The sequence below is a fragment of the Sorex fumeus genome, unplaced genomic scaffold (assembly GCF_029834395.1).
Source record: "Sorex fumeus unplaced genomic scaffold, SorFum_2.1 ptg000002l, whole genome shotgun sequence".
Taxonomy (NCBI): domain Eukaryota; kingdom Metazoa; phylum Chordata; class Mammalia; order Eulipotyphla; family Soricidae; genus Sorex; species Sorex fumeus.
In genome coordinates this window covers 13990641-14005579 of record NW_026606059.1, presented here as the reverse complement: position 1 = coordinate 14005579, position 14939 = coordinate 13990641, and the positions used below count along the sequence as shown (strand labels likewise).

General features: G+C 38.6%; 1 protein-coding gene across 1 annotated transcript in view; it reads left to right on the top strand.

Annotated features, from left to right (window-relative positions):
* The window catches only part of CNBD1 (cyclic nucleotide binding domain containing 1), a 400318-nt gene that overhangs the window by 336386 nt on the left and 48993 nt on the right, over window positions 1–14939 (top strand). The window contains exon 11 of the mRNA XM_056112619.1: window positions 10559–10626. Coding sequence (XP_055968594.1) covers window positions 10559–10626 — 68 coding nt within the window. The remainder of the gene's footprint in view (window positions 1–10558; window positions 10627–14939) is intronic.

The following is a 14939-nucleotide window of genomic DNA, read 5'->3' as shown; positions in this document are numbered from 1 at the left end:
TTTATCTCTTCTCTTCCACTTCACTCTATTTCTTCCCTTCTCCAATTTTACCACTGGTATCAACCTCCCTCCATCAGTTTTCCCATATTCCTTGTCCATCCCATCCCTCGCTGTCAACTTGACAAGCACAGAACAAAGTTTCATTGATTATAGCTCATGTTTTCAGTTTTATTGAGTTTGTGTTTTGGGTATACAACTATACCATTAACCCATTTTACCAGTATACTACAGCCCTGATGCATGTTTACTTCCCATTCTCTTCTTCTCCCCCACCCCAACCATTTCTTTACTTCTCTGTCCTCTCTAAACACTGGAGTCAAGGGTAACTTAGGCATCCCCTTTTACTACAGTAGATTTCCTCTTCCAATATTCTATATACCGCAGATAAGTGAGATCATCCTGTGTTTGTCTTTCTTCTTCTGGCTTACCCAACATGATATCTACAGGTTCCAATCGTGTTGCAACAGATAGCATAATTTTATCATTCCTTGCAACTTGGACACTATTTTGAATGAGATAGATTCTTTGATCTCTTTCTCCTCTGATTCATTATTTGTACGTAAGAATGCGACTGATTTTTGTGTATTGACTTTGTGAAGCCAGCCACTTTGCCGTATTAGCTTTGTGTTCTTTTTAAAAATTATTTTAAATAAAGTACCAGGATTTATGATAGTCACTGTCACTGTCTTCCCGTTGTTCATCCGTTTGCTCGAGTGGTCCAGTAACACTGTGAGATTTGTTAGTGTGTTTGGCATATCGAATACGTTAAGGGAGTTTGCCAGGCTTTGCAGTGCGGGCCATATACTCTCATTAGCTTTTCAGGCTCTCCAAGAGGGGTGGAGGAATCGAACTCGGGTCAGCCATGTTGGCTGCGTGCAAGATAAACACCTTACCAGCTGTGCTATTGCTCCAGCCCATTTATGATAGTGTTACATTTATATATTTTTTGCATACATGATTCCGACACCACACCTATCACCAGACATTTCTTAATGTTGTAGAAGCAATGACAAGTGCCGTGGGTGAGAGCCATAGTCAATGGCAAAGTTATGAGAAGTTTGTCTTGTCCTTTAAATAAGCTCCTTTAAGACTTCTTTCAAAACTGCTTTCAAGGCTATGAATTCTATAAAATGTTGCAATTACATGAAGCTCTATATATAATCCCTTCAAATCTGAACGAAAATATATCTAGATAGAGTGAGGTGATAGATTCTTGGGGAGGTTTTCATTTCACAGATTTATTTTTGCTTGTTTTGTTGTTTTATTTCTATTCAATCCTACCTTTCTTCTCTAGCTCACAGGTATAATCTCATTTGATAGATTTTCTGTGAGTTGTATGGGTTTTCACTTGTATGTAAGTTCCTTTGTGGATTTTTCAGTATTCTGTCTCTGTCTTTGGCTTTTGCAATTACAAAGCATGTTGGAGTGTTTCTATATGAGTCTATGAGTCTGTTTTACTGGAACCTTTCTGCCCGCTCAGTTCAGGATATGTGGATATTGGCCTGTGGAGATGTCAGATGGTGTCTGGAGGCTGCTGAGACCCATCTGGAAGGGAGGAAATCTGCTCTGATTCCAGAAAGCTCCCAGGAATGACAACCAGGAGGATAACCTCACCTGAAAGGCCAGGGGAGCAAGCCTAATATTCTGTGTTATTTGAATAAAATACGCCTCCCTCACATTTTTATAATATAGTTTTCTATATGGTTTTCTAGTAATTTTTCTTTTATTTCATTACATTTCTTCTTATTTTTCTATTTTTCCCACAAATTGACCTTGAATTGTGATGGAGTACTTGGCAAAGAATTAATCTAATTAAGTAGTCTTCATGCAAAAAAAAGAAGGCTTGAATAAGAGAAGGGAGCTCATGTTTTCACATATTTCCTCAGATAAAAAAAACTTCACTTGATCACTTGACATCCTGTTACTCATCGATTTGCTCAAGTAGGTACCAGTAACATCTCCATTTCTCCCTGTCTCATGCTAGTGTAGCCCAATGGTGTCTGCTCATTCTAGGAACATGAAGAGCCTCAAACCAATTGTTCAAGGTCTTGACAAAGAAGTGTGACCATCTCGTAGGTGGGTGGCCATACGATCTTTTGACATCCTATGGAGTCCAGTTGGTAACGGATCTAGTCCAGTAGTTGTCTCCAAATCTCATTACGTGTCCAGCCCATCTGATTTTTGATGCCTTGGCAAACGAGACAGCATCCCTTATTCTTGATCGTCGATGGAAGTCAGAACTCTGGACTCCTTCTCTCATTTGAGTGAAGCGTGATACTCCAAGCATAGCTCTTTCAATTCCTAGCACAGTGAAATCGAGAGAGGTGCCAGGAGCCGGATGTTCTTCATCCTCTTAGCTATTTCTTCTATGCTCTTGAAGGCGTCCAAGCCGCTCTCTTCCTCCTATGCAACTCAGGTGCCAGGTCATTCGTCAGGTTGACTTCTTGACCTAGATACACATAACTGTTTCATTCAGAGATATCATTCCATTGAGAGCAAATGGAACATCAGGAATGAGACCATTTCTCATAAACATTGTTTTCGTTATATTCAGCTGTAGTCTGACATTTCCACACTCATGGTTGAAGTCGGCCCACATTTTTGCTGCTTGGCTAATGTTTGGTGTTATTATGATGATGCTGCCAGCAAAGCTGAGGTGGTATAGTTGCAGACCATCTATCTTCACTCCCATTCCTTTCCATTCCAGTCATTGCATAACTTTCTCTAGAATGTCACTGAAGAGTTTTGGTGAAATGGTATCACCTTGCCGAACCCCTCTCTTGACATGGATGACCACTTTCTTGTAGATAGTGAATCCATAATACAGCTCATGGAGGATCCTGATGTGTGTTGAGTTTGAGCACTCTGTTTGGTTAGGGCTTCAATGACTGCTTCCATCTCAAAAGAATCAAAGACCTTGTTTAAATCAATGAATGTTAGACAGAGTAGCATCTTGAACTCCCGAGAAACCTCAATGAGCTTGGTTATCATGTAGATATGGTCGATGGTGCTGAATCCTTTTCGGAACCCAACTTACTCGCATGGTTGTCCTTCATCTAGTATTCTGCCAATCCTATTTAGGATGACTCGAGTGAACAGCTTGTAGATGACAGACAACAGGCAGATCTGGAGATAGTTGTCAAGGTCGTGGATTTCTCCCATCTTGTACAGTAGTACAGTCCTGCTGGTTTTCCATTGGGATGGAACCTTGCATTCAGACAGGTAGCATGTGAAGAGCTGAGCCAGTCTATTGATGAGTACTGATGTCAGGTTCTTCAGGTGTTCAGGTCAGAACTTGTCTGGGCTGGGTGCTGTTTGCTTATTTAGAGATGAAATGTCGTATTGGATTTCTGAAGGGAGAACATTGGGAACAACTTATTCATCCTGCGGAATTTGGTATGTGGAAAGGTGGACGTGGATAACAAAGAGATCCGAGTAGAAGTCATGGAAAATCTTTTCCATTGCCCTTTTGGAAGATGTGATTGATCCATCAGGACGTTGGAGGGCAGTCATCTTGGTCTTGTAGTTGGCAAAGGACAGGCGGATATTGCGAATGCTTTTCTCAGATTCAACCGCGTCTTCCAGCACTGCTGCTGTTCTCTCTTTGAGGTCTTCCTTGATCGCTTCTCTGTACTGCTTTGCAAGCTCGGACATTCACCTGTGGTTGCCAGAAGCTTGCACTAAGTCACGTTGGTGAATGAGCTCAAGAATTTTCAAAGACAGACGTCTTTTTGTGGCTATTTCTCTCTTGGAGTTCCTCACACAATCACAGAGGTGCTGAACTCGTTGATCATATTCCTTGTCAATATTGTCAATCACGGCATCTTCCCATGTTGCCGCAATCATGCCAAAGAGCTCCCAGTTGGTGGTCATTCTGGGAGTTCTCTTCTTAGATTTTTCAGCCCTTTCTCCCCATTCTGTGAAGTAGAATTTTGCACAAAGGAGATGGTGGTCCTATCCCATTTGGAATTTTGAGACAACAATGACATTGGTCAGGCAAAACTGTTGACTGAATATGATGTGTTCAGTTTTGTTGTGGAACCGCCCTCCGGGAGACTCCCATGTTCAACGTTTAGATTCAGCCTTCTGGAACTGAGAATTACCATGGATGATCTTGGTTCACATGATGAACTTGGACAGTCTCTCACCCTAGGCCATGGGTCTTGTTCTTCGGCTGATTTTCTTGGTCCTATCTTGGCATTAAAATCCCTGACAATGATCTTGTAGTAGGTGTGGTCTTATTTATAGAACTTCTCCAGCTACATATAGAACTTCTTGATTTCTCCATCATAATTGGATGTTGGTGTGTAGACAACAAAGATAGAAATTGCTGGCAGTGAGCCACATCTATTCAAGTATAATTGTTTGATTAGGGTTGTTAGGCATTCGAATGAATCAATGCTCAATGTCAAGTTCTTGTTGAAAAGGACACCGACATTAATGATGCCTCTTTTGTCACATGTTCCAAGGAACAGTTCTTCAGTTTCAAAAACAGCATGTTGTTGATGCCTTCTCATCTCGGTAAGAACCCAGTAAGAGGAACTCTGTGACCTTGGACTTCGGGATCAATGGGACCCGGAAACAGAGATTCTCTGCCTGCTCCCACCAATCTCAGGTGACCGAAGGATTAATCCCAGAAGCCCCACCCCTACCCTGCCCTGTCTGCTTCCACCAACCTCCGGTGACCCAGGGATTATACACAGAAGACCTGTCCTACTGGTACCAGATAAATACCTCATCGACAGACCTCCACTACCTCCACTACCTCCACTACCCAGCCACTGCCATGCTCCAGGATGCTTTCCTGGATGCTTGGGCCGAGACTCACTCATGAGTGAAGCCCCATAGAACCAGGTAAGCAGAACTCTGTGACCTTGGACTCCAGCTTAACAGGACCGGGAACAGAGATCCTCTGCCTGCTCCCACCAATCTCCGGTGACCAAGGGATTAAGCCCAGAATTCCCACCCTACCCTGCCCTGTCTGCTTACACCAACCTCTGGTGACCCAGGGATTACACACGAAAGACCCACCCTACTGGTACCAGATAAATACTTCATCCTCAGACCTCCACTACATCCACTACCTCCACTACCCAGCTGTTGCCACGCTCCAGGCTGCTTTCTGAACACATCATCAGACTCTTAATACCCATCTTCCAAGATTACTGCACCATATTTGATAGGGTTCATATGTGGTTTGAACCATGGGAACACTTGCAAGGGCGATTAGAGGCTACCCTAAAGGCCTCTATCCCTCTCGGAGAGCCTGGCAAGCTACTGATAATATCCCGCTTGCATGACAAATCCTGGAAAGCTATCCATTCGATATGCCCAAACCAGTAAATACAATGGGTCTCATTCCCCTGACCCTGGAAAAGCCACCAATGCAGCAGCGTTAAGAAGGATGAGGAAGGAGGGGCTGATAAAATCTCAAGGCCGAACTAGGCCTCCAAAACGAAGAAGGACACAAATGACTGTCTTGTACTTTCAATGCATGTACTCTAGCATTGGATGTATCCATAGAGGACCTGATGGTACAAGCACGAATGATCAAGTACGATAAAAAAAACTAACATAAAAATTATGTAAAGCTCTCATAGAACTCAGCAACAAAAACCCAACAACCTCATTAAAATGTGGTTCATCTTAGACACTTACCAAAAAAAAAAAATAGGATGCAGAAGCTGACAAGCCGCTGGAGAAGTGTTCTTTTCACTTATTATTAGGAGAATGCAAATCAAAATGTCACTGAGGTCATTATGTCACATCACTGAGAATGACATCTAGCAAAAGGATCGGATACAACCAGTGTTTGTAGATAAATTGTCTGGTTCAGCTTTTGAAAAACAAAATGAAAACCTCAAAAAAGAAAGAGTTGAGCTTCCATGTTAAGCAGTGATACTACTTCTTAGTACCTGTCCCACAGATATAGAAACATCACTTAGAAAATACACATTCACATCTATGTGTATTGTCCCCTTAGCACATTAATCATGTGTTAACAGTAAACAACTGCAATGATTGGTGACAGATGAATGTGTAAATTTGTTGTGGTATATCTACACCATGGGGCACTATGCAGCCATAAGGAAAGACCGTACCATGGAGGGTCTGGAAAGTATTAGATCAAGCAAAGCAAGGCAGAAATGGGGAGTACAACTGTCAGATAATCTCACTCACCTGTGGTGTATGGAGAAATAGGGCATGGATTACAAATTTGAGATGAAGAACGTGAGTCAGATGTGAAGTGACTTAAGGACATTGTTTGAGAGACTTGGATCTGGGGGAGGAGAGGAAAGGTATATCAAAAACATAATTGTAAACACTGTTGTAAACATATGACCCAAATCATAATATAAAACCTTTAAAACGAGTTTATCAAGTGAGTGGGGTGTGAGGGGAGAAGGAAATATTAATGGAAGAATTAATATTTAATATTAATGGAAGAATTGACATTGGTGGTTGATGTGAACTTTGAACCTTTTATCCCTGATACTATTATTATATTGTAAATAAAAGAGCCTTAGAAAAGTGACAAATAGTATGAAAAAATTTATGCAACATTATTAGAATATTATTAGAATACTTAATCCAGAAATATACAAATTATCTATTTATCACAAGTAAGTTAGATTTATGCAATAAATTTTGGCATTCAAGATATATCTCACCAATGTTTGGAGAAAATGAGAAATTTTATAATATTTTTCCATAAACTCTATACTTTTCAATGTTTTGTTCAATGGAGCCGACAGGACCATTTCAGTAACGATTACTGGGGTTTCAGAGCTCTGTGTAAGAACTATAATAAAAATATGTCAACTCTTGTGGGAATTCTTCTTTAGGAAAACCCGCTAACAGCAGGATCCTTTGAATCATCTCCTGTAGATCAATCTGACATTACTTTTTCAGCTGTTCCTCCTGAGATTTCTCTGAAGCTATAAAGAAAGGAAACAATATTTCTTTTATGGCTATCATAATTACTGAAATGGAATCACCTGGTGTGCTACACCCACTTCACAAAAGTATAGCTTGATAAAATACTTGAAAAAGAAGTGAAAAGTTTTATGTGTGTCAAAGTCAAATGCAATTCAGATACTTGCTCACTTTGAATTCTATCTGTGTCAGATACTTGTGATAAGAGTCAACTGCATCTCAAAATAGATCTGTTTATTCAATGACTTGCAGTTCCATAGAATCATTATTTGATATTCAAATACAATTGAAAACTTAAGAGAATATTCTAGGCACACCATATTTCTATGTAATTTTAACATTTAGCTTAGTTTTATATTATTTTATCTAATATTGTTTGAAATTCCAAATTAGTAAATGCAACATCAAGATTGAGGTTACCTAATTATAGAAGAGAAAATCACTACTAATAAAACAGCATCTATTTCAGCAAATTAATGTTTCTGTACAAATGGGGAGGGAGACACTGCAATCCTGAAATGTGCTATATATTGACAAAAAGCCAATAGTAGAAGCAGTGACTTTCAGTGAAGCTATTAGCCATTTTCTACCTTTTCATTGAAACTGACTTGGCTAAAATCCTGGTAATGCACTTGCTTAATTTTCTGAGACACATATTGCTTATTTATAAAGTTGTTGGAAGGTTATTTATCTTATCGTGGTTATATAAGCATTTCTCGAAATAAAATAAAACTTATCTGCAACAAAGCCTAGTATTTAACAGGTATATGCTTGGGAAATTTATATTTATTTTAGCTCTTTCTTTCACAATTTTGTGTCTCACACACTCATAGAAAAATGTTTCAAGGTCTTTTTGTCTTCTAACCAGACAAGAAACATATACCATTTACACAAACACACACACACACACACACACACTCACACACACATACACACACACACACACCATTAATTCAAAGTAAACAAATAAAAAGGTTTGGACAGACCAATTCTCTTTTCCCATTAAATAATTGCTGTAAGTACTTAAATTTAGTTTCCTAAATTTTCAGTGTTAGGTAAGCATAGTTTGGAATTTCCAACGTGAGGGCAGTGGAAGAAATAAGCAAATCGTATAATGGGGAATAAATGTAGGTAAATGAACTGTATCATATAGTTTTCAGTGTCCAGAGCTATCATATTTGTTCTCAGATATTTCTTATTTCAGATTCAGTTCTCATTATAGCATTAGGGTGTGCTATGTTATTTTTATGTATTTGCTTATCTATCTTCTTAAGTTGTCTTTATTGTGTTGTAACCATTAAATGGTTTGAGTTTTAACTTTTAGCTGTTTAATTATTTTATTTTATTTTATTTTATTTTTTATTTAATCTTTTTTTTATTAGTGAAACACCATGAGGTACATTTATAGACTTATAAATTTTTGTGCTTGGGTTTCAGTTATACAATGATCAAGTACCCATCCCTCCACCAGTGCCAATCCTCCCCCACCATGGGTCCCAGCATCCCTCCCACCCCCCATCCCCCCGTCCCACCCTGCCGCTGTGGCAGAGCATTCCCCCTTGTTCTTTCTCTCTTCTTTTGGGTACTGTGTTTTGCCAGAGAGGCATTGAGTGGCAATCATGTTTGGTCTATAGACTACTTTTAGCATGCTTCTCCCACCCTGGGAGGGTCCTCACAACACCCTTTATTTGGTGCTCTCTTCTCTATCTGATCTTCCTTTTCACCTAGCACATGTGGCTGGCCTTCAAGTCATGGAGCAAAATTCCTGGTACTAATCTGAGCCATTCCTGGGTGTTAGTCTCCCATTTTGTTGCTTTATGTTCCCCAGATGAATGCAATCTTTCTGTGTCTATCCCGCTCTTTCTGACTCATTTCGCTTAACATGATACTTCCCATGTAGTACCACTTGTATATAAATTTCCCAGCTATAGCACTCCTGGGAATATATCCCAGAGAGGCAAAATGGTATAGTCGAAGTGACATCTGCAATTCTTTGTTCATTGCAGCACTCTTTACAATAGCCAGAATCTGGAAAAAACCTGAGTGCCCGAGAACAGATGACTGGTTAAAGAAACTTTGGTACATTTACACAATGGAGTACTATGTAGCTGTTTAATTATTTTAGATTAACTTTTTTGCATATTAAATTACATCATGATTTTTAAGTATTGGCTTTTAAGGAAACTAAGATTTTCTTTTATCTATTTACTGATGACATATATTTTGTCTGAAAACTGTTTATGTTTTTTTAGTTTGGGCTATATCTGGTGGTGAGAAGGTCCTTTGCTTAACTCTGGACTCAGAGATCACTCCTGAAAGTGCTTGAGCTTAGTAGCATGCAAGGCAAGCACCTTAAACTCTGTACTATCTCTGAGGCATGAAAATGATATTTTGACCTTAAAATATCAGTGAATGTATCAACAGTTGAAGTAAAATTATATGAGGATTATTTAACTTAAAGAGGAAAAATAATCAAAATGTGTTTAGTAATAAAGTGGATACATGTAAAATTCCATGGTTCTAAATATTATGATATTTATATGTATATATATATATTATTTATAATGCTCTTGACAGCAGTAAAGGAAAGATGATTTAAAGGAGAAAGTTTTATTATGTCAGAAGAAGCAAGCTGTCCCATGATGTCAGATTCTGACTCGCATCTTTTCACTCAGCTGTCCTCCACGTGTTGGCTGCAGGCTTCAGTGGTGTATTTTTATAAATCCAAGATGTTGCCGCAGGCTTTGTAATCCAACACAACTTTGTCCAAAACATAAATGGCAGCTTGCCATCAAGACTGTTTTTATGTACTGAAATTTAGTATTGCTCAAGTCCCTCGCAAACTTCCTCTTAAATCTCATTGATGAAGTTCCTGGTGGATTCAGTTGTCCAGCAGAAATATTCATATTTTACTTTTATTCTGACGTATTATAGAAGAGAGCCATCATCATTTATATTTGACTTTATATCTGTGCCCAAGGACTGGAGCGATAACCCAGCAGGTAGGGTGTTTGCCTTGCATGCATCCAACCCGGGTTTGATTCCTCCATCCCTGTCGGAGAGCCAGACAAGATCCTGAGACTATCCTGCCCGCACAGCAGAGCCTGGCAAGATCCCAGTGGCATATTCGATATGCCAAAAACAGTAACAACAAGTCTCACAATGGAGACATTACTGGTGCCTGCTCGAGCAAATTGACGAACAACGGGAGGACAGTGCTATAGTGCTATATAGTGCTGTGCTCAAGGAGCTTAGAGGTCTTAAATGTGTTTTTTTAGGTTCTAGTTTTAAAAGTGATGCTAGCAAGAAATAAAGCAGTGGGTTCTAGGTAGGCTACCAATAGTGTCTGCCACATAAGTTTACTAACAAACAATTTCTAGTTTCTAACTGGTAAATTATGCAAATTAGATTTGATAATTTATGCAAAAGTTCTACTTGATGATTGGGTTGTCTCTGAAGGTAAATTTAAGTAGTACAAGTTACTGCTAAAGTAAATTCAACTTTGTTTTCTTTAGAAAAATATTGATAAAGATATGACTGGTGAACCTCAATTTTTGGTCATTTTGCTTATTTATACTACTTTTGATGATATTCTAAATAGTTTCTTTGATTTTTTTCTTAGCATTAGATACATTTACCCAACAATATATGCTCAAAAACACTAGACCAACTTCTGGACATCTGACAGATGTAAGTAAGATTTATATAATAACTGAAAAGTATAATAACTAGCATTATTCATAATAATTAAATACAAACATTCTGTTTTAATCTTTAATGGCATGTCTATTAAAGTGCTTAATATTATCTACTCTGCAGAGAATAATGGGGTACTATATTTTTAAAAATTCTTAGTAATCCATCCACCTACTTACATAACTTAATGCTATGTATGAGATTATTTTTAGTAACATGGGGATTTGTAACTGATTGCAAAACTTTTATAGTTTGTTTCAACTAAAGTATACCACATTTTAAGTCTAATATAAAATAGTTTCAACGAAGTTGCTCATCCTTCACTCCCACCAGAGTCTTATAGTTTTAGATATTATGTTAGGTTTTTAATATACTTGAGTTGACTTTGTGTCTAACGTAAGATAAGTTGAATACATTAATCAATGATTAGAGTCTAGGAATTGAGTCTAGTTCCTACATATGCATGGCATGTGTTCTAACACAAAGTCACATCCCTCTACTAATTTCATACTTTTGCATGACTTCAATATGCCATATTGAGAATATTATAGTCAGTGAAATAAACTGGTCACGTAGGGACAAATACTAGGTGGTTACACTTTTATGTGCTATCTATTAAGAAAGGGTGAATTGTGATTATCAGATTTTTAGAGAGAGGCAAAGATGGAGTTGTTAGTCAATATTGTTTTTAGTTATACAAGAGAAAAATTTCTAGAATGTAATTATTCAAGATGAGTATGTTTTAGTGATCTGAAATGCTTTATGCCAATAAATAACAATGTGCTACTATGTTCGTAAAGCTGATTGAGAGGTTAGGTCGCACCTGATAGTGTTTTTACCACAATAAAAATAGTACTATTATTGAGAAAAGTATTTCAAAAACTACATGTAATATTTCCTCATAGCATATTCATTTTATGTGAATAAAATAGTATTTGTAGTCTCAACATACATATTTTCTAAAAGTTATAATAAAAGTTATAAAAGTTTTAACATGCTGCTGAAGCTTAAAGAATCACTCTGAATTAGAACATTTTTGACTAGTTAGTTAATGTGAAAATATTTAATAACTCTTCCTAAAATGTGATTAAATATTAAACAACTTTATTTTGTTATGCAGAATAAGAAGATGTCTAAATCAATAACATTACAGAGGGATCTGCTGAGGTCAAATGACCTGATAGTTTTACTCACATTGAAAGAAGGAACCATTACAATGATCAAACTACCAAATCACACATAACTAGAGTAGTTGTTTCTAAAACATGACAGGCTATGAACATGTGATCTGGAAAAAAAGGAAGAACTGTCAAAGGGAGCAGGAAATGAATTGGGACTTTAGTCAAACAGGGTGTTATCAGATATGTACAGTATGGCCCTCAGAGTCAGTGTTCCTTATCAATTTTCATATTAATTCTCAGTGAAATCCACATGCCCACTTTGATGCTTTAAAGAAGTGTGTGTGTGTGTGTATGTGTGTGTGTGTGTGTGTGTGTGTGTGTGTGTGTGTGTGTGTGTGTGTGTGTATGGTTTTGGGCACTTACCTGGTGGTTTATTTTCTGACTCTGTATTCAGGGATCACTCCTGGGCTTTCTTGAGGAACAATATGTAGAGTTTGGGATTAAATTCCCGTGTGTCTGTGCCATATACAAAGCAAGCACCTTACCCACTGCTCTATTTCTCCAGTTTCTTAATGCTTTTATTTTTAAAAACATACTTAAATGTAGAATTTATTATAATGATCTTTATGTAGTGGAGCAATAGCAAGTGGTAGGGGTTTGCCTTGCGCGCAGCCAGCCCAGCCAAGCCGGGTTCGATGCTTCTGCCCCCTCAGGAAGCCCGGCAAGCTACTGAGAGTATCTCACCCTCACTGCAGAGCCTGGCAAGCTACCCATGGCGTATTCAATATGCCAAACACAGTAACAACAAGTCTCATGATGGAGACGTTACTGGGCGCACTCGAGGAAATCGATGGAAAATGGGAGGATGGTGACAGTGATCTTTATAAGAGCAGGTATTAGGTTATAATGTTATGACATTTCAGGGGTACAACATTATATATCTATATGTGTATAGGATTTGTCACATCTTCCATTAAATTTCCATTGCCATCCAATCCCTCAAAAGATCCTTCTACCCAATTCTCCCACTTGCTACCTCTTTCCCTCAAGTAACCACCATTGTCTGCACTGAGACTAGGAAGTAGCCTTATTCTTTTTGCCAGCTTGTATGCTTTAATTTTTATTTTAATTTCACATATAAGAAAAAGTGCCTTCTAATTATTTCACTTCTCTGTGTTACCTTATCATAAAGGTAAAGGTAAAGGTAAAGGCCCTCCCGTTGATCATCGATTTGCTCGAGCGGGCCCAGTAACGTCTCCATTGGAGACTTTGTTGTTACTGTGTTTGGCGTAATGAGTACGTCATGGGGAGCTTGCCAGGCTTTGCTGTGCAGGAGAGATACTCTCGGTAGCTTGCCGGGCTCTCCGAGAGGGGCGGAGGAATCGAACTCGGGTCGGCCATGTCATAAGTTCATTTTTAATAAAATGATGCAAAAAAAGAATAAAATTTCACTGTTACTTTACATACTAACCTCACCTTGCATTGATTTTGAACAAGACAGTCCCAATTTACATTACTGTCAACCATGGAGACCAGATTCAGAGTTTGTTTCCTACCTCCCTTGAATTTGGGGCCATGCCTGGTTGTGCTCAGGGCTGATTCCTGTCTCTGAGCTCAAGAATCACTCCTGGTGGGCTCAGAAGACAATGTGGGGTGCCAGGGACTGAATTTAGGTATTCTGCTTGCAAGGCAAACACCCTCTCTGCTATGCTACCACTCTGCCCCTCACCCCCACCAAGTTTTTTTTTTCTTCACAATCTTGTCAGCACTTGTTTTAGATATTTATACCATATTATATTTATACCATACTTAGGGGATATCCTGTTGCATTTTTATTTGCATTTACTTTATAATAAGTGATGATGTACATTTTTCTATGTGCGAGTGAGTCATATATATGTCTTTGAATTATTTTTGTGGTTGAATTGTGAATTATTTATATAATTTGGGTATTAATCTTTCATCAGATATATGATATATGGACCGTTTTTTTTCTCAGTTGGGAGTTTCCAGTTTTGTGTACAACCATTTTAAAAAATAAAATTGAGTATAGACATGTAATTCAGCTGTAGAACATTTACTTGCATATATGAGCTCCTATGTTTTATAATGTCTCTACAAAAGTAACAGGCCATGCCTTGGGTAGTTAGAGAGAATTGAGCAGGGGTTACTTCTGAAAGTACTTGAGTGTAGCAGCTTTTTAGTTTGATGTAATCACATTTGCTATTCTTTGCTTCCCATTGTAATGGAGTTGAGTCTCCTATCCTATCTCTAATGTTGAGGCAGAGCTTTGAACTGTATTTCACACTGAGTCAATGAACACAGTTGGGGTACAATGCAAGGAAGGACAGAACCTGGGCACTGGAATCCATATATCTATCTGCAGCAATTTTATTCACAGAAGTTACAAAAGTTCTCAAGGGCTGGAGAAATAGTACAGGTGATAAAGTGTTTGCCTTGCAACTTGCCCATGACAGTATAATTCCCTAGCACCACGCATGGTCCTCCATTTACCACTTTTTGCTAAGCTCAGAACAAGGAATAACTCCCAATCACAACTGTGATGTAACCACCCTTCCATGCTACTCCCCTCCCCCCTCCCAATATCTCTGAGCCTGCTAAAATTACCATTTTCTCTAGCCCTTCTCTAGCTTAAAATTAGCATTTTAGTAATCTGGCTAGAGAAAAGTTCTAGTGTGAGTCAGAAAAATGATACAGTGACTAAGGGACTTGTCTTGAAAATGGCCAACCCTGGTTCTATCTCTAGCACCATATATGGTACCCCAAGCACTGCTAGGAGTGAGCCCAGAGCACTAACCTGGAGTAAGCCCTGAGCACAGCAGAGAGTTACCCAGCACTGCTAAGTACCACCCACTCCAAAAACTTCTTAGTGATATATCTAGACTTGGATATATCTAGACTTAGCAATGAGGGCAACTTTCTCCTCCAAGGCCATCACTTAACTACAATTAGTGTCTTCCGGTGTAAAATCTATACCGGAAGAAAACCCAAATTCCTAAAGGCAACAGTACTGAGAAATAGGCTTTAGTAAGAAACTTCTAACTTTGTGTGTGTGTGTGTGTGTGTTTGTGTGTATGGAATTGGAGAAGAAGTTGCACTAGGACCACGGTGAAGGAAAGCTGACACTCTGGTTGAGAGACCGGTGTTGGGATGTTTTATGCATGA